This window comes from Marmota monax, unplaced genomic scaffold, assembly GCF_021218885.2.
Source record: "Marmota monax isolate L192 unplaced genomic scaffold, Marmota_monax_Labrador192_F-V1.1 WCK01_AAM20220418_F8-fsc00087, whole genome shotgun sequence".
Taxonomy (NCBI): domain Eukaryota; kingdom Metazoa; phylum Chordata; class Mammalia; order Rodentia; family Sciuridae; genus Marmota; species Marmota monax.
In genome coordinates this window covers 246,981-266,295 of record NW_026693476.1, presented here as the reverse complement: position 1 = coordinate 266,295, position 19,315 = coordinate 246,981, and the positions used below count along the sequence as shown (strand labels likewise).

Below are 19,315 nucleotides of genomic sequence, written 5' to 3'. Positions count from 1 at the left end.
CAGTTTCTTTGTGGCCAGGGTTGGGATGAATCTGACTTTAGCCCAGAAGGATGGACCTTGAACCTGAGCCACCAGTTGTTACTGATCCATCAGACTCAGCTAATATTTACTGATGTCTGCCGTGTCGGTCACTCTGCTCACAACCACCCTGCTTACCAACTGAACATATCACCCCATGTTTACAGATAAGAAAACTGAGTCCCAGCAAGGTCATCTGATAAGCTCCAGGTAATAGGACTAGACAGAGGGGCAGTTTCCTTCACTCTGCGTGTGCTCTTTGCCCAGGACCACCACTGGCTTCATTGGTGATCTATACTAGTTTAATGTAGCTCCTGTACCATGTCACTGTGCTCAGCTGTTCAGAGAACAGATACTCTGTGGGATAGGCAGCTCTCGTCTCAGCTTGGTACCTGGAATTCTTACTGCCTTAAAGCAGTGCTTTTAAAACTTCCCACATCCTCAGGTTCTGGAAGGATGTCCTAGGGACACAGGTAGGAGCAGAGAGGAAGCTCCAGGAGACAGCAGGTATTGGACTTTGGGTCTTTACCTCAGCAGCTTTGAACTGATCTGATTTTTTTGTTGTTGTTTGTTTTGTTTTTCTCAGCACTGGGGATTGAACTGGGATGCTCTACCTCTCAGTGACATCCTTAGCCATTCTAATTTTTTATTTTGAGACAGGATTGCATTCAGTGGTTGAGACTGACCTCAAACTTGTGGTCCTCCTGACTCAGCCTCCAAGTGGCAGGGATTACAGGTGTGCACCACTGTGCCTGGCTTTATTAGTTATTTTTTCCTTTAAGGTCTTTTTTTTTTTTTTTTTTTTTAAATTGGTGTAGTATAATTGCCCATAGTAGGCTCATACATGCACATAACATAATTTGATCAATTTTATTCTCCAGTACTTCTCTTTTCCCACCCCCTGGTTTCCTTCCTCTACTGAAATGGTCTCCCTTCTATTTTCCTGAGATTCTACCCTCCCCCTTTTCTTCCCTTTTTTTTTTCTCTCTACCTTCCACATTAGAAAAAACATACAATCCTTAACTTTCCGAGTTTGGCTTATTTTAGTTAACATTGTACTCTCAAATTCCCTCATTTTCCTGCTTATGACACAATTGTTCTTCTTTATGGCTGAATAAAATTCCATATATATATCTCATTTTCTTTATCCATTCATCCATTGACAGGCACCTAGGCTGGTTCCATAATTTGACTCTTGTGAATTGCACTGCTATAAACATGGGTATGTGTGTATCACTATAGAACACTGACTTTAATTCTTTTGAATAAATGCCAAGGAGTGGTATAGCTGGGTCATATGGTAGTTCCATTCCTAGTCTTCTGAGATAACTACTCCATAGCAGATGTACTAATTTATAACCTCATGAATGCTATATAAGGATTCCAAAACCATGGAATGTTTCATGAATTTGCATATCATCTTTGTGCAGGGGCCATACTAACCTGCTTTGTATTGTTCCAATTTTAGTATATGTGCTGCCAAAGTGAGCACTGAGTTCCAGTGATAAGCTAAAGAACTTGGCTGTGGGATAGAAGGGAGTGTGACCATTGTAGTTCTCCATTAGAGCCCCTTGAATTTGAAGGCTTTTTCTTTCCTCCATCCTGTGCTGAGCCAGCAGCACCCTAGAACTAGAAGAAGAGCCTCCCAGGGTGTCCTGAAATACCCCCGGAGAACTGCTTAGAAAAGGTGGTTTTCTCCTCTGTTGCTCCAACATTAAGAGTCTATGCTGGGGCTGGGGCTGGGGCTGGTACTGAGGTGGGGGAATCCTTTTTATTTCTCCCCAAGGACCCTCTCTGGGAATAATCTTTGAAAGGCATGTACTTGAAAGTGCTCCAACTTCTGCATCCTGTAGGACATCTGATCTTTTCCAGGAAAGATGGGACACTGGGCAAGCACATGACTTCTGGACCTGATGTCATTTTTTCAACTCCCCAAACATATGCTAGGCTATTCTCTCCTGTGTAGGAACCCTAACTGAGTTCAGCTACTTTCTGTTCTAGTTATCTCATGTGAAAATGAGAACAAGGCTTTTTTCAGCCAAATTTGTTCCCTGTAGTTATTTATCTGCAAATAAATGAGATATTGTCTCTGTGAGAAAGAAACTGAGTGGGTGCCTTGCCAACCACTAGGAAGATGCTTGTCTGCTCCTCTCCCAGGCTGCTCCCAGCAGCCTCAGGCACCTGCTGGCTTAGCAGAGGCACTGGGCCAGGCCAGGACTGCGGGATCCTTCCTCCTCCCAGTCTTGGCTCCTGAGAACAGAACAGGCCAATAGGGTGCTGTGAGCTCCTTCCTTGAGGCTGTGCTTTTCTTCTCCTGGCTCCACATGAAGAAAAAAAATACATCTGGATTAGAGATGAATGGGGATATTGTTCAGTGTCAGCAGACAAAGAAGACTTGTCAGGGTGAAGACAGGGATCCTCCTGGACACTTCCTTCTCCACACCAGAAATGAGTAGATTTCATATAAAAGGGAATGGCAGTATCTGATTGGGGGTCCAGAACTTGTAAGCCCTTGGTGCCCTGTGGCTATGGTCCTGGTAGGCCCCAGGAAGCAGCCTCAAATGGACAGCAGTGGTTGGGTTGGGGCTGCGTGGCTTTGCTCGGCTCATTCCACAAGGCAAATAATGAAATATGGAATCCAAAGGCTTTGACGTATGCATAAGCATTTTTATTTTCTTCCCCTGCTGTTCTGCATTGGAAACCAAAGTCTTCTTTTCCACTGTATTGTAAAATAATTTTTATGTTCCCCTAATTCCAAAAGGAATCTACAAACCCATATAGTTGAGAACTCAAAAGAGCAAAGGAGGGACCTAATTCCTCCACCCAGGGAGATCTGCAGCTCAAGTATTATGCTGTTTTTTGTTTTGTTTTGGTTTTTCCTGCTAGATTAGCTCTGAACATTCTCCTCTCAGTGTTAAGGGGAATTTTTTTTTTTTTTTTTTTTACAAGAAACTTTAAAGGATTGAGTATTAAAGCAGGGGGTGGCTGAAGTCATTCACCCATTCTTATTTGGGATTGAGGACCTGGGTCCAGAGGGGCCTGACACTTGCTTTGATATGTGATTGGTGCCTCTGAGGCAGGGCTCTGGATTACAAGTACATCCCTGGGGTGCCGCAGGCCTACCCTGGCACGTCGTCTCCCTGCCTTCTTGGATGTGGATGCCTTTCAGACTCCTATGGCTCCTCTACCTCTTTTCCCCCAGTTGGTATTGCAGACAGGGCCTGAGCTCCTGGAGGGAGCCCTGGAAAGGCCTCTTGGGTAGACCAAGCAGAAAGTGGATAGATCTTTGCTGTTGTAAGAGGTAGAACTTGATACCTGGTTGCTGGCTCTGCCTGGCTTCTTGCACTGGCTTGGTAACCTTGAAAGCATGACCCTTGCTGAGACTGGCATGTTGGGCACCCAAGATTGTCTGATGCAGGAGACACGTTTTCATCTGGCTTCACCTTTGCTTTCTCACCCAGGGTTATAGCCCTCTGATGGCTCAGATTCAGGGAGAGTGCCTTCTCTGGGTTCCCTGTGCTGATGGGAACCTTGCTGCTGTCTCCCATGACAGACACTGGGCTCCTGTCACCACTCCCCAAGTCCTCGTGTTGACCTGTGCCCTTTGCCCACCTCTTCTGTTTGCCCAGCTTCCAGCCACTTACACGAGGAGGGCAGGCTTCTGGAGTCAGAATGCCTGGCTCGTGATCTGCGTCAGCTGTCACCTCTCTGCCTCATTTTATCCCTTGTAAAATGGGAAATAATAGGCCCTAGCCCATCAGGAATGAGGTAGGTAAAAACCCCAGTGAGAGCTTAATAAAAATATTTGTGTTTATTCGCCAGGAGCATGTGCCCTTTTTCCTATCTGAGCTTTCCGTTGTCCCACCACTGACATCTTATGACCTGGTGCCAATTTCATGAGGCTGCTGTAGTTTACACCCGAATTTCCTACCTGCCCCTACGTCCTGGGAGTCCACCTTCCGTTTCAGTGGCCCCAGGTAGGATCCTCTTTGGGGGGTTCCACATCTTCCCTGGCCAGCCTAGACCAAGGTTGTCTCAGGCTTCCCTATCCCTGGTGCTTTTATGTCTCAAACTTTCTTCTCCCAGATGTCCTTGCTCCCCATCCCAATCAAACCAGCCCTGTTAAAGAACTTGCCATTAGTCATTTATACCTCCGTGTTGTCTTAGATGCCAAGTGATACAAATTGTGCCATAAAGCCCTACTAAAAGAAATTTCAAAGAAAGGTACTGTTTTTTCTCTGCTGCTGTCGGCTCTGATATTTCAACCATGTCCCCAGTGACACATCTTGGCGTCATTCCTGATCCTGTCTGCACCAGTGATGCCCTCCTCCCTCACTTCTTCCTCACTGTCTGAATCCTTAGTGCACCTGTCTGTTTCCTGGACCTGTATGCCTTCCATCTGCAGCCGCCCTTTCCTTGCCTGGTCTACCCTGTGATGACCTTATTGCTCCCCACGTGATCGTGGTCCCTCACTTAGGGTTCCTGTTTCAGGGTTTCCAAGCTCCACCTTGCCCAGCCACACCTGGAATGCTCTTGTAACTGCTTGTAGTTGGAGCTTTTCTCTGGCTGTGTCCCCTCCTGGTTGCACAGTCCTGCTTCCCACGGTGCTAAAGTAGCACCAGGCTCGTTATCAGAATTAAACTGGAGGATGTTTTGTATGTAGCAAATGCTCAATAAATGGTAGCTGTTATTAATAATGTCAGTATCCAGAGTTGATAATGACGCTTTCTTCATCTCTCTCACTTCTGATCAGACTATAGGGTACGATCCCATCATTTCTCCAGAAGTCTCAGCCTCCTTCGGTGTCCAGCAGCTACCCCTGGAGGAGATCTGGCCTCTCTGCGATTTCATCACTGTTCACACACCTCTCCTACCCTCCACGACAGGTAGCATGCCTCTATCTTATGGGCTGGCCACAGAAGCCACAGACCAGATAGAGTGGACCTTTGGTCTGGGCCTTCTGCAGATGCTGCTGAGCTGGTTTGGGAAGGGGCCCACCAGGTCCTGCAGAACATGGTTATGCAGAGCATTTGTCAGCTGCTCCTGATGAGATGAAGGAGGGGTGAGCTAGCTGGAAATGTACAGGTGTCTGGGTGAGCTGATTTTGCAACTAGTGACCCATGTGGATTTCCCATAAGCCCCTGCAAGCCATTCTGATTCTTACACACACTAGAAGCACCAATAGCTCAAGAACTCCTAGGATATTTCTAAACTGGGTCCAGGACAGGGATTCTACGTCTAGGAAGAGGTGAGAAGACAGAGGGAGCTTTCCAGAAGGAAGAGAGGCCTCTGGGGAAAGAGCTGGTTCAGGGGAGCCAAGGCCTCTGGAGTTGTGCCTCACATGAGACCCAACATCGTCACAGCAGGCAGGGTCCTCTCTTTCTTCCAGGCTTGCTGAATGACAGTACCTTCGCCCAGTGCAAGAAGGGTGTGCGTGTGGTGAACTGTGCTCGAGGAGGGATTGTGGATGAAGGTGCCCTGCTCCGGGCCCTGCAGTCTGGTCAGTGTGCGGGAGCCGCACTGGACGTGTTTACAGAAGTAAGTGCTTGCAACCCAGGTTTCACGGGAGGAAGCGAGACAAGGAGTCGAGAGGCCAGGGCCAGAGAGAGCCCAGCATTTTTCAGGAAGTCTAGCACAGAGTGTCTGGCATTAATGGTAAATGAGAAAAACTGTTTCACCAAAGAATACACCTGTCTGGTTTGAGGAACTTGCTAAGGAGCAGCCATTCTGTCTTCTGCAGAACACAGTGTTAGTTTTTTTGTTGTTCGATTTTATTTTGTTTTGGTACTAGGTACTGAACCCCGTGTCACTCTACCACTGAACTATGTTTCCAGCCCTTTCATTTCTTATTTTTGAATTAGGGTTTCTCTAAGTTTCTGAGGCTGGCTTCAAACTTGATTACAGGCATGTGCCACCCAGCAAAAACTCTTTTTTTAAATAGGACCCAAGTCCTGGTCTCAGACTTCTTTGACTGCTGCCATGTTGATAACTGGGAGGAAAGACCATGTCAAATCAGTGAGGTTGAGAATTTGGGGAAGGGAGAGAACAGCTTAATATATTGATACAGGTCCCTGATTTAAGTGCAGTCCTGTGGCCAAGAAAACAGTCCACCCTGTATCCATTAGCATTCCTCTTCCTTTCCTCTTTCCCAGAGAGGGACAGAAGCCCAAGGACAGTGGCAGTATTCCCTCAGGGTGCCTGTGATGGGTTGCTCTCCCACCAGAAGCAGAAGCTCAACCTCAGCAGGTTGAATGCAGAAGAATGCATTTCCATAGTATCATGCCTCCTAACTATGACTAAAGACAGAGCATGTACTTTGGATTAGGCATTTGTGGTGTACAGGTTACTAGCAGTGTGGCTTTGGCAAATTGCTGACCCTCTCTGAATCCCTGTAGCACTCACTGTCTATTCCTACCCTTGAGTGCATAGTGCATTTGGATTTGTACTCCTGGCCATCCATCTCTCTTTTGTGAGCTCCATGGAGGAGGCGGCCCTCTTCGTATGGCCATCCTCTTTAATGTAGTACCTCTGATGTCTTCAATGTCTTTGTCCCACCTGCTATTAGGTGGCTGGAAACAACAGATCCCTGGGGAGAGTGCCCAGAAAAGAAGAACCCTAAGTCACTTTCCCAAGGGCAGTATTCTGCTCAATGACTAGAAAGGGTGGAAGGGGCACAGGAGTGAGTGGTTGGGATGGTACCAGTGGGCAGCCTGTCCTGGTGAGTACCAATGCTCTTACGTGTGTAAGGTGCCTGTGAAGAGCAGGACATTGTGCTAAGAGCCCTACAAAACACACAGGTGGTTAAATGCTATAAGGATGCCAGGTAGGGGTGAGTTACAGGGAAAAACCCAGCAACAACAGTAATGATTGCTTCCACTGGTTGGCAATATCAGGACCTCTAGTGTTCAATCCCCACAACAATGTGATCTAGAGAGTGTTCAACCATTTCATGGATAAGGAAACTGAGGCGTAAAGAGATGGAGGATTTTCCCCCAAGGCCCCTGGGTGGGAAGTGGTGGAAGTGAGATTGGAACCCACAGTTTCAGCTCTGCCCACTCTGCTATGATGTAACATTCATGAGGAAGCTGGTAAAGACTCCAGGGGCCACTGGCAAAACAAGTAGAAGGTGGTGCAGCCCCTGCCTTCCTCTCCTACAGCTTCCCTTGTGCCCAGGAGCAGCCCCAAGGGGTAGGGTCAGTCCATTGTGGCCAATCTAGAGGCATCTCTTTCTGAGCAGGAGCCACCACGGGACCGAGCCTTGGTGGACCATGAGAACGTCATCAGCTGCCCCCACCTGGGTGCCAGCACCAAGGAGGCCCAGAGCCGCTGTGGGGAGGAGATCGCTGTCCAGTTTGTGGACATGGTGAAGGGGAAGTCTCTCACAGGGGTTGTAAGTATCACTGTGTGGGGCTGGGGCCTGGAGGCAGAGGGAGGAGACCCGGAGACAGTCATGGTGGGGGTGACAGCAGGGTTGGGGTGGGGGTGAACAGATTCGTCCCTGGGGGCTGCAGAGGAGGGAATTCGCTTGAGTCTGCAGGGTAGGCAGGAGCTGCCTATCTGCAACCTTGAGAGTTGAGACCTTGGAGCAGGGAGCTTAGTTAGTTCTGTTATATTGTAGCCCTGCTGCAGAGATTGTGGCCCTTCCCAGGGCTCAGCCTCCAGAGAAAGAGCCTTTGTTCTCCACATGCCTTGGGAACACCAGTGTTGTTAGGGTAACACAGCTGTACGCAGTGGGTGGTGAGAGATGGGGGTGGCGAGCCTGCCCAGAAAGTCCCTGTAGGGAGCTGGCACCCTGTAAACTCCCCAGAGCACTCTGCATCGTGTCCAGGACCAGAGTCTCACCCTGCTGTGACAACTGCTCTCCTCAGCTACCAGTAGGAACCCTCCCTGCCAGCTGGTCCCTTGATTTCCCCAAATAGTGGCACAACATCCCCACTTCTTTGCTCAGTCGGGCCTTTCCTGGCATACATTTCTCCCCCAAGCCTCTCCTGGCTCATAGCAAGTGTGTCTGGATATTCCTTCAGTTCTGGTGAGTACCAAATACTGCCATAGCCCTTGGTGGACTCGCTTGAATGAGGAAAGCATAGCTCCTTCAAGGGGCTCACCTCTCCTTCGCCCAAACCTGCTTGGCCTTTCCAGCACCACCTCAATTCTTTCATTAATTACATTCTCTTTTGTTCTAAAGCTTCACAAATTTATATATTTGTGGGTTTATGTTTGTTTGTTAATTCATTTTTGGTGGGGCGGATACTGGGGATTGAACCCAGGGGTGCTTGACCACTGAGCAACGTCCCCAGTCTCTTTTATTTTTTTATTTTGGGACAGGGTCTTTCTAAATTGCTGAGGATGTCACTAAGTTGCTGAATCTGACCGTGAACATGTGATCCTCCTCCTTAGCCTCCCGAATCACTGGATTACAGGCATGCACCACGGCATCCAGCTTGTATCTTTACTTTTAATAAATTTGAAGTTCCCTGAGGACCAAGAAAACCTGACTTAAGTTTCTCTGCAGCTTATATAGGTGGGCCCAGAGCATATAACAAAACTTGGAAAAAGGCAGTGGATGAGACTTAGTATGGGTGGGTGGGAGTGAGGGGTTCCTGGCCTTCCTGGTTGACCCTCAGCCTGGTGATGTTTGCTGGTGAGGACTGTAGGAAGGGCACCGTCTTTTCTAGGTAGCCCGGCTCGCTAAGCCACCCAGCCCTCTATGTCCTGAGAGAATTAGGGTACCTTCTGCCGTCTGGCAAACCTCCTGCCCATTTGTTCTGTGGAAATCAGGAGGGATTCTTAGGCCAGTTATCACAGATGTGATGGCGGAGGCTGGAAAGCCTGTGGTGGACACAGCATGGGGGTCAACTAAGACACTAGACCTGCCCGTGTTCCGTCTCCTCCCATATTGTATTGGCTCCTCAGGCTGGAGCACACTTACCCACCTTCTTACCTACCTACTAGGCTTCTGAGCAGGTTCATTTTTCCCAGGTGACCCTGATTGGGACACAGGCTGAGGCATGGGCCCATGTCCCTTGCCAGGCAATCTGGGTGAGGCCTGACCCTCTTAGATCTTTCATAAAGCAGTTGTCTGCCCTCCCCTGTTGCAGCCCATGTGAAATACTTACCTTATCAGTAGGTAGTGGGGACATTCCACGGCTTTTCCTCCCTGGGACTCCCTTAACTCCACCAAATGGAACCACACAATGTCTCCATCTTATCCTAGCAGTTAAAACCTAGTTAAACATCAGCACATTTAACTATCCACCCAAAGTGGCTGATTAGTTTTAAGAAGGCATTTGTAGCCAGGCGTAGTGGCTTAGCTCAGGAGACTAAGACAGGAGGATCGCAAGTTCAAATCCAGCCTCAGCAATTTAGGCATTTGGAAAGAGACATTTTTGTTGCATAGGAGATATTTTCTCCCTAATTCTTCACTGTGTCATCTCCAGTTCAGTTCTGCCCTCATCTTAGCAGAGATGAATGCTTAGGGTCAGGTTGGTGTCCAGAGACACCTGTCTCTTCCCTGGTGTCCTGCTTGTTCTCTAGAGATTGAGGACTGTCCTGTTATTTCATAGATCTGCAATGAGCACCTTCCCAGGGCTGGGCTGTGTGGGCCCCACATAGAGGACAGAGGAATGAGGCATGGTGTCTGTTTTGGGGGGCTTCTTGGCGGCATCCAGTTCCTGTTCCAGCCATGAGCTCCTAGCTAGACTGTTGCATAGTTTTCTGGCCCTCTTCAGGAGCTGCTCAGTCTCTGGTTCCACTTTCTCACCCATTGCTCTTCCTGTGTCTCTGCAGAGAGGATAAAGAAAAGTCCTATAGCAGGGAGCCCTCATACCAGGTTGCCTCCCACCCAGATGGGTCTCCAGTGTCACATTCAAACCTGAGACTGTCACACTCTTCTAATGATATATCGTGTGCATATGTGTGTGCATGTGTACTAGGAATGGGACCCAGAATCACTCCACCATTGAGCTACCCCAATAGGTCTCACTAAGTTGCCAAGACTGACTTTGAACTTGCCATCCTCCTGCTTCAGCATCCTGAGTCACTGGGATTGCAGGTGTGCACCACTGTGCTTGGCTACTCTTTCAGTGACATCTTTATGATGTTTTCATCTCTTCACATCTTGTAGCTGCCTATTCAATTTGCATCAAACTCCACGTTTCTCATAAAATCCTTCTCAGATGGTTCTCTTCACAGGTTGCCTCCATAAAAGTGGCAATTATCTAACTCCTAACTTCAGCACCTTGAACCACTAAATGGAATAGAAATTTCTTCCAAGGACAAACTGGCTTTGTTATCAGGCCCCTGCTGGGGACCCAACCTGGCTGACCCTCAATTTGGAACTCTGTGGCTGGCTCCCGCAACTGTGCAGTATGCGCTTGACACACACTAATTTTCAAAGCATGATAGGATCTCACAACAATATGAATCTAGCTTTATAAATTGGGATAATTTATCACGGTATTTAGTGACAAAAATAGACATTTTAAAGAAAAATCAAGACAGAAAATTTTTAAATGGAAGACAAATTAGAAATGCCATTCCAGAGAGAACCACCATTTTACTTTCAAGTCATCTGTGACTCCATATATTTTGTTTAATAATTTTTTAGGTGTAGTTGGACACAATACCTTTATTTTATTTATTTATTTTTATGTGGTGCTGAGGATTGAACCCAGGGCCTCAGATGTGCAAGGCAACCGCTCTGCCACTGAGCCACAATCCCAGCCCATTCCATATGTTTTATGTCAAAAATCCACCTTTATTGTGCTGCCCAGATCCTTCCCCAGAATAGGACAAACAAGTCTCCCCTGGAGAGGGACAGGGCCAACTACTCGGTGAAGGCAGAGGGGCCTCTTTTCCTGATCTGTCCGTTGTGTGGGGTCTTAGCCTTTTGTTTCCATTTCTAGTTCTACAGCTCTCCTCACCTATAGGGTTAAGTCATTGTCTTCTAGTTGGTGGCTGATGGAAGTTGTCACCCACCAGCCATCCAAACATGGATGGCCCTATGCCTCTTCTCCCTGCAGAGCTGGCTCTAGTCAACAAAATCTCGATTTTGTGTCAGAGTCGGGTAGCAGTGCCTAACCCGCCTCTTCCTGACTTCCCCTGTACCCCCTTTCTCTGCAGATAAATGCACAGGCTCTTACCAGTGCGTTCTCTCCGCACACAAAGCCTTGGATTGGTCTGGCAGAAGCTCTAGGGACGCTGATGCGAGCCTGGGCTGGCTCCCCCAAAGGGACCATTCAGGTGGTAACACAGGGTGAGTCAGGATCTGGGGGCACTGGAGAAGCATGGGTACGGAGTGGCACAGACCCATCCCTATTGGGTGTATCTGCCGCTGGCCTCAGAGGTGATGGGAGACTCAGGTGACTTGGGCCCTCCTCTCAGTACAGGTCACTTAGTATAAAGGGTAGGGGAGAAGGGTGGGCAGTACCAAAATTCATTGGGAAAATACATTTAATTTTGATAACTTAAGTTTATGTAGTAATTTTAGGACAGAAAATGTTTTGGGTACAAGAGAGACCTCCACAGAGATGATTTAATGCAAGAGAAAATATGGGACCTGGTACAAGGATTCCCAGATTAAGCAACAGTACCATTTGGTTCTGGTTTTGACCTTTTGCTTATCTGCTGGGTGACTCCTTCCTTTGAGCCTTGATTTTTTTCCACAGTCAAATGGGAGTCCAGGTGGTTGTGCCTCGTGAGGCGATGGGGATATTTTGTGTGCTGTGACTTACCAAGGTGGGCTCTTGTGCAGTCTGAGAGTCCTGGGCGGGGTGTTTGCTTAGCTGTGGAGAGGGAATGAGAACACTGCTGTCAGTCTGTCCACCCCCGGGCTCCAGCTGACTTTCTAGCAGCTCCACTGCTGTACAGATATGGTTGAGTGGCCAGGAAGGGCTCCAATTCCCTTGACGCTGCAAAGGGTTGTTTTCCCTCACTAACTGTTGGGCACCTGACACTTAAGGAGAAATTGTGGAGTGGGGGGAGTTAGACCCAGAGCATTGGCAAAAACACCAGGGAAAGAGAGCCAGGGGATCTCCACCCAGACCCCAGAGGAAACAAAGTAGTTGCCCCTTTCTGCTCATTTCTTGAGGCTTGTGAGGGTCTGAGTGCCAAATTATGTAGGAGTCGGGAATTTTCCAAGTCTCCTGGGAGACCCATAGGCAGGCCAGGGTGGCCCGTGGAGTTGGGCTGTATTTTGGAGAGGAGTTTCTCAGACTGGCCAAAGTCCTGCTTTCCTGGCTCGGACCCAGGTGTGTCTCCCTTGCCGGCTCTAAGCGATCTCTGCAGGAGAGGCAGAACTATCTAGTGCAGGCTGCATTTGGGGTCCTCAGGGCAATGAGGATCCTGTTGTGGCCTCCTGCTCCCTCCTGTGATGCTTATCGAACAAGGACTTAGCATCGCTTTTCTCTGTCCCTAGGAACACCTCTGAAGAATGCTGGGAACTGCCTAAGCCCTGCAGTCATTGTTGGCCTCCTGAAAGAAGCTTCCAAGCAGGCGGATGTGAACTTGGTGAACGCCAAGCTGCTGGTGAAAGAGGCTGGCCTCAATGTGCGTCCCCCTCTCCCCACATTCCCTGCCAGCACTGCTCTTCGACCCCACCTTTCTAGAACTTACTCACAACTGAACTCATGGGGTGGAAGTGCTGCCTTCACCCTTACCTGTGAGAGGTGGCCATGATTCCTTTATCTGCCTCTTAGGAGGAGCTACCATCTGCCTCTAAGTATTGCTGAAGGAGCTGAGACTCAGGATCAATATATAAGCGCTCTGTGAATTGGGGAAAGTTTGCTACCCCTATTTCACAGCTCAGGAAAATGAGGAGCTGGGCTGAATCTGAATGGAGGCTTAAAGATGGTCCAGTGAGCTCCAACTCAGATTCCATCCGGTGCACCTTATACCATAGAACCCATTGTTTTTTTTTCTCCCACATTTTTTTTTGTATTGGTGCAGTACAGTTGTGTATAATGGAGTTGTTGTTACATATTTGTGAATGCACACAGTAGAACAATATAATTTGACCAATATCATTCCCCAGCACTAACCTCCTCTTGTCATCCCTCCCAACCCTGGTCCCTTTCCTTTACTGATCTCCCTGATGTTCATGATATCTGCTCACACCTTTCTTTTCCTTTTTCTCCTCTAGCTTCTGCATATGAAAGAAAACATGCCCCTTGACCTTCTGAGTTTGACTTACTTTGCTTAACATAATGGTCTCTAGTTCCATTCATTTTCCTGCTAATGACGTAATTATATTTTTGTTTGTGGCTGAATAAAACTCCCCTGTGTATACATGCCATGTTTTTTTAATCTAGTCATCCATTGTTGGACACCTAGGCTGGCTCTACAGTTTGGCTGTTGTGAATTGTGCTGCTATTAACATGGGCATGCATGTATCACTGTAGTTAGATGACTTTAATTCTTTAGGATAAATACCAAGGAGTGGTATATAGCTGGGTCATATGGTGGTTCCATGCCTACTCTTTTGAGGAACCTGCATACTGATTTCCGTAATGATTGCACTAATTTATAATCCAACCAGCTGTGTAAAAGTGTTCCTTTTTCTTCACATCTTCTTCAGCATTTATTATTTGTATTCTTGATGGCTACCATTCTTACTGGTATGAGATGAAATCTCGTGTAGTTTTGATTTGCATTTCCTCGATTACTAATGATGAATATTTTTTTTCATATATTTTTTGGCCATTTGTTTTTCTTTTGAGAAGTGTCTGTTTAATTTGTTTGCTCATTTATTAATTAGGTTTTTTGATTTTTTTTTTTTTTTTTTGGAGTTTAAAGTTGTTTGAGTTCTTTACATACTAATCCTCTGTCAGAAGAGTAGCTAGCAAATATTTTCTCCTATCTGTAGATTCTCTCTTCACATCCCTACTTATTTTCTTGGCTGTGCAGAAGCTTTTTAATTTGATGCCATCCCATTTATTAGTTCTTGGCATTATTTTCTGAGCTTTAGGGGTCCTATTGAGAAAGTCATTGCTTGTGCTTAAAAGCTAGAGTATTGACCCTATATTCTCTTCTAGGAGTTGGGTAGTTTCTGGTCTAATACTGAGGTCTTTGATCCACTTAGAGTTGATTTTTATGCAGGGTGAGAGATAAGGGTCTAGTTTCGTTTTTCTACATATAGATAACCAGGTGTCCTAACACAATTTGTTAAAAAGGCTGTCTTCAGTGTATGCTTTTGGTACCTTTGTTAAACATCAGATAACTAGATGTGTGGGTTTGTCTCTGGGTCTTTTATTCTGTACCGTTGATCTAGGTGTCTGTTTTATGCCAATCCCATGCAGTTTCTGTTAATATAGCTCTGTAGTATAATTTGAAGTCAGGTATTATGATGCCTACAGCATTGCTTTTTTGGCTTAGAATTGCTTTGACTATTCTGGGTCTTTTATTCTTCCAAATGACTTTTTAAGACTTTTTTTTCCCTGCTAGTTCTATAAAGAATGTTATTGGTGATTGCAGTGAATCTGTATATTGCTTTCCGTAGCATGGCCATTTTTTCTATATTAATTCTGCCTATCCATGAACATGGGAAGTCTTTCCATCTTTTGAGGTCTTTACCTTTTTTCTTCTTCAGTGTTCTATATATTTTTTTTTATCATAGAGGTCTTTTGTCTTCTTGGTTAGATTTACTCATAGGTTTGTTTTGTTTGTTTTGAGTTATTGGATAGCACCCATTTCTTGATTAGCTTGCAAATTCTTGGAGCAGGCATCGTTTGCTGCCTCTCACAACTTCTCTTTGGCATCTTCCTCTCTGCTTCTCTTTTCAGATCAAAGTCTGTTTCTCAGCTGGTGGGAGCTGGCAGGGAGTAGAGCTCCCGTGATCCCACCTGGCTCCTTCCCTCCACTTCTATACCCCAGGAATGAAGGAGTCAGAGCAGGAGAGTCATCCTGGGTCAGCTGGGTCCTCACAGCCCTGCCTTCCTCCCTCTCCCCAATTCCCACCCCTCTACTATAATCCTGCACCTGGTAAATCTCTTTGCCCTTCCTTTGGAGTGGTCATTAACTGTTCTAGGAAGCTAATGCTCAGGGGCACAAGCTTTACCCCTATTTGCCCCTATCCCTAAATTGCTGAGCCTTTTGGCCAGGCTGGAGCCCTGCAAATGGGTGATTAGATTGAAAGAGAAATGTTGGGCATGATGTAATCAGGAAAAGTAATTGTGCCTCCTTGCATTCTCTCTGCAGGTCACCACCTCCCACAGCCCAGCTGCACCTGGGGAGCAGGGCAGCGGAGAATGCCTCCTGACCGTAACCCTGGCTGGTGCTCCGTATCAGGCTGTGGGCTCCGTCCAGGGCACCACACCTGTGCTGCAGGTGCTCAATGGCGCAGTCTTTAAACCAGAAGTGCCTCTCCGCCGGGGCCTGCCCCTGCTCATGTTCCGGGCTCAGCCCTCCAACCCTGCAATGCTGCCTACCATGATTGGTGAGGAGGGATTTGGGTGGTGGGGTCGGCCAGGGTTCTTAAGGCAGAGGTGAGGTCTGTCCTGTGATTAGGCCCTGCAGATCTTCTTCCTTTGATCCTTCTCCATGCATTAGGGAATGTCTGGCTCTCTACCATACAGAGGATCTGTCTTGCCAATTTATAGAACAGTTAGGGCAGATACCAAGTTCAGAGAGAAAAAATGCTTTATCTAAGCCTCAGAGCAGTGTGGCAGGGTTGGGACCAGAATGTCCATCACCATCCTGGCCATGAGTCCCAAGATTGCCATATTAAGCACCCTGCTTGCACCTGCCTGCAGAGCCATGTCCCATGAGTTCAGGGCCATTGAGTAGAGATTTCCTTCTTGCCTGTGAGCCCTGGTGGCCAGCCTAGCCACAGCAAAACCTATCTGGGCATCCCGTCCTATACTTGGGGCATCTTAGACCTACCCCAGTCTCCTGGGGCCTATACTCCTGGGGTTTTGAGCATGTCCAGGGGTTCCTAATTTCATCATTCTTTCCAACTGCCCAGAAGAACTTTCCCTGTTTTTCTCCCTTGCTGTTGGCCTGGCAAACAGCAAGTCAAGAGCTATATAGTTCTTTGATGATATGCCTGGTGGTCAGAGTGTGCCTGAAGAATCTCCGAAATAATCAAGGGAGGCTGGGCAGATGTTCTGTTGCTCCTTCCATCTAGGCTCCTCAGTACTGAGACCAGCATCCTCCCACTGCAACTTTGATCATAGAAGCCTGACTTCTGACTGCTCCCAGTTCCTCACTTTCCCCAACGCTCTATGCCAACAAGGGTTTCTTTTACTTCTAGGCCTCCTGGCGGAGGCAGGTGTGCAGCTGCTGTCCTACCAGACCTCGATGGTATCTGATGGGGAGACCTGGCACGTCATGGGCATCTCCTCCCTGCTGCCCAGCCTGGAACCATGGAAGCAGCATGTGTCTGAGGCTTTCCAGTTCTACTTCTAACCCTGGGGCTCCCTGGTTCTGGCCTCTGAGGCTTCTCTGAAGAAAACTACCCACTGTGAACCATTAGGAAGGGAGATCCACATTCCTAGGGCTGACATTGCTGCAATCCTCTGACCCCTGCAATGGAGCATCTAATAAAGAGCCTCCCCCAAGTTCTCCGTGTATCTTTTTGGTGTTGTTATTCTTAAGAGCCACCAGAGGGCATCCGTGGCTAGCCATAGGGCTTGGTTTTGGCTGCCAAAGGGTAGCGGGTGTGGAAGAAGTTTGCAGTAGACAAAAGCATTACTGTGGTATTCTGAATGTATCCCTCTCCTATTTAAGGTTATTCAAAGGTTTCCACAGAAACAAAGCTCAGGATATTTCAGATTCCTATGGTATTTCAGATCCCTTCCTTCTGGAAATATCTGTGCACATTAATGAATAAAATTTTCATCAAACAAATGTCGCACTATGTGCTAGGAACTGGATTAGTTCCTAACCCAGCTTTGCTTTAAGAGAAATCAAGCCCCCCATAGAAATCTTCTGGTGGGAGGGGCACAGCCTGCCGTTCACTGGACCCATGCAGTTGTGTGGGAGATGACCTTGAGTCCCAAGAAGAAAGCACTTTGGAGGCTGTTGGTGTCTCAGGGCAGGTGTTTGGAAGAATTCCACAAGGGGAACAAAGCGTGTGTAAAGGTTTGGGGGCATGTGGATATTTGGCAAGCTCACAAAAAAGCAAACTCAGTATAGTTTTTTTTTTTAAAGTGATTTTCACGAAAAGTATGGGCTTCTTGATGCAAAAATTTTCCTCTTGAGAGCTTTTCTGCCCCAGTAGTTCATTCCCAGGCTGCCTGCTGAGAAGGCCTGGCACTGGGCACCTGCCTGGGTTCAAAGGAAGCAAATTCACCACTTTAGCCTCCTTAATTCCACAGGGTTGAATACCAACCACAAAGGCGCTGCCAGCATCTTCAGTGAGCTTGGAGTGTACACTGTGGCCTTAATGTAGCAAACCTTGAAGTGATGGGCCCACACAAGAACAGAAGGTCAACTCTGTGCAGCTGCTTGACCTGGAACACAGTGTTAATTCTCCCAAGCCTGTTTCTTTATCTGTCGGAGGCATAACAAGGCTTTCAAAGCTGCAGTGACAGATTGATGGGTTAAGAAGTGGTATGTGGGTTCCTGGGACACATGGTAAACATTGGTGTCTTCATTCCTATGCCTTCCTGACAGTAGACAAGCAGGTCTCAATCTTACATGGAACCCCAAAGACCAAAGAGCCTTCCACAGGCCCTCATGGTGATGGCATCTGGCCACATCTTAGACAATGGGTGTCCTAACATCAGTCAAACCATTTCCTCCTATTGGAAAAATATCTGTGCTTCACATGGCATCTGTCAAGGCCACACACTCTCACTGATAACTGGAAAAACAGGCTAAGATGGTCAAGATCATCATTCAGTTAAATTGAGCTAAATTTTCAACCCCTTAGTCTCCTTGCTGAAAATCCCTAGATAAAACCACAGTGCACACTAAGGTGGTCAGGACAATTCTAGAAATCCAAATGACTTAAGCATCTCAAAATGTCTTCTGCGACATGATTCACACAAGAGTGCATGGGCAATTTCATTGCATCACCTGGCTGTTCACATAACCTGTCCTACATTTAAAAGACATTGATTTATCCCCCCTGTCCACCATGCTAGAATGAAACCCAGGGTCTTATGCATGTTGGGCAAACACCCTATTGTGGAGCCCTATGCCAAGCACCAAGATTAATTTTGAAATGCAGCTGGTGCTACATGGAGGATGCCATTAACTCTTTTGTGTTACTCTGGCTTGTGGCATCTCTGTACCACCTAACTTTAGAGTGGAGTTTCACTCTTGTATATGTTGGCTGGAAAGCAGAAGTTTCCAGAAGTTCAATAATGGAGGTAGAGCAAATGCTGGAAGGACACAAGGGAACTGGTTTCAAAATAACTGACTCCTGAGGCTCTGAGATTCAGAAATAGCTATGTGTGTGCACAGTGCGTCCCCTTAGAGACCTGAAGTTGCCTCATGGACACTGGATTGGGCCCATTCCTCACATCTGTCTACATATAACATTTGAGCATTTTCATTTGAGGTGAGCATTCTAGTCTAATACTCCATCCTCTTGTACATCTCACTGTAGGTCACTCCTGAGTGATGCTTTGCCCACACAGGCAAGTTCTTTTGTCTGCCTGGTATCAGCAGATCTTTGGGTGCACATGGTGACAGGACAATCGGAAACTCATGAAATAAAACTCAGACATATTTTTATCTTATTTTTAGACAGGCTGACCTTGAACTTGTGATCCTCTTTCCTGAGTTTCTGGAGTAGCTGGGATTACAAGTGTATGCCACCACACCCGGCAGGTGCCAGTTTTAATGAAATGGATCCTAGAATTGTTGGAGGAAGACTTAGGGCTCAGTATAAAAGACGGTTAGAAAGGTGAGTGGAGGGGGACCAAAGATATGTGTGGTACAATGGTGGTGACCAACAGTGATGACCAAGGCCATCCTGAGTGCCCTGCATGTGCTCTAAGGCTGATATTCATCTGGTGTACCAAGGCAGTGTCCACTGATATTCTGTGCCCTGATGGGCCAGTGCCCTGATATTCTGGTTCCTAAATATTCTTAAGATCATTTTTGGTTGTGTTCAAATGATCCCTAGGGGAGGCAGGCCTGGCCCTCGCACTGAGTAATGGGGAAGTCCTGTTGCTAAGAACTAGGGAGGCCTTTCCAAACACCAACAACTTACAGAGAGCCCCAGCCTGGATGGAAGGTCAGGCTAAATTTTGTCCATCTCAGAACTCGGGTAACATGGACTTTTCTCCCTTGAAGACAGACACTACTTCAGAGATCTTAGGAAGGGCGGTAATTGTTCTGCCAGAGATGG

General features: G+C 47.1%; 1 protein-coding gene and 1 non-coding gene across 2 annotated transcripts in view; one reads left to right on the top strand and one right to left on the bottom strand.

Moving 5' to 3' along the window:
* Phgdh (phosphoglycerate dehydrogenase) overlaps positions 1–16,571 on the top strand; it is a 34,391-nt gene extending 17,820 nt beyond the window's left edge. Inside the window, exons 6-12 of the mRNA XM_046458158.2 lie at positions 4,772–4,904; positions 5,408–5,556; positions 7,256–7,408; positions 11,140–11,272; positions 12,434–12,564; positions 15,211–15,448; positions 16,265–16,571. Of these exons, the coding sequence (XP_046314114.1) occupies positions 4,772–4,904; positions 5,408–5,556; positions 7,256–7,408; positions 11,140–11,272; positions 12,434–12,564; positions 15,211–15,448; positions 16,265–16,419 (1,092 nt within the window). The 3' untranslated portion in view covers positions 16,420–16,571. The remainder of the gene's footprint in view (positions 1–4,771; positions 4,905–5,407; positions 5,557–7,255; positions 7,409–11,139; positions 11,273–12,433; positions 12,565–15,210; positions 15,449–16,264) is intronic.
* Positions 1,404–1,510, bottom strand: LOC124102057 (U6 spliceosomal RNA). Its single transcript, XR_006854789.1, has one exon. It is a non-coding gene; the product is annotated as a U6 spliceosomal RNA (small nuclear RNA).
* Positions 16,572–19,315: the final 2,744 nt, after the last annotated feature.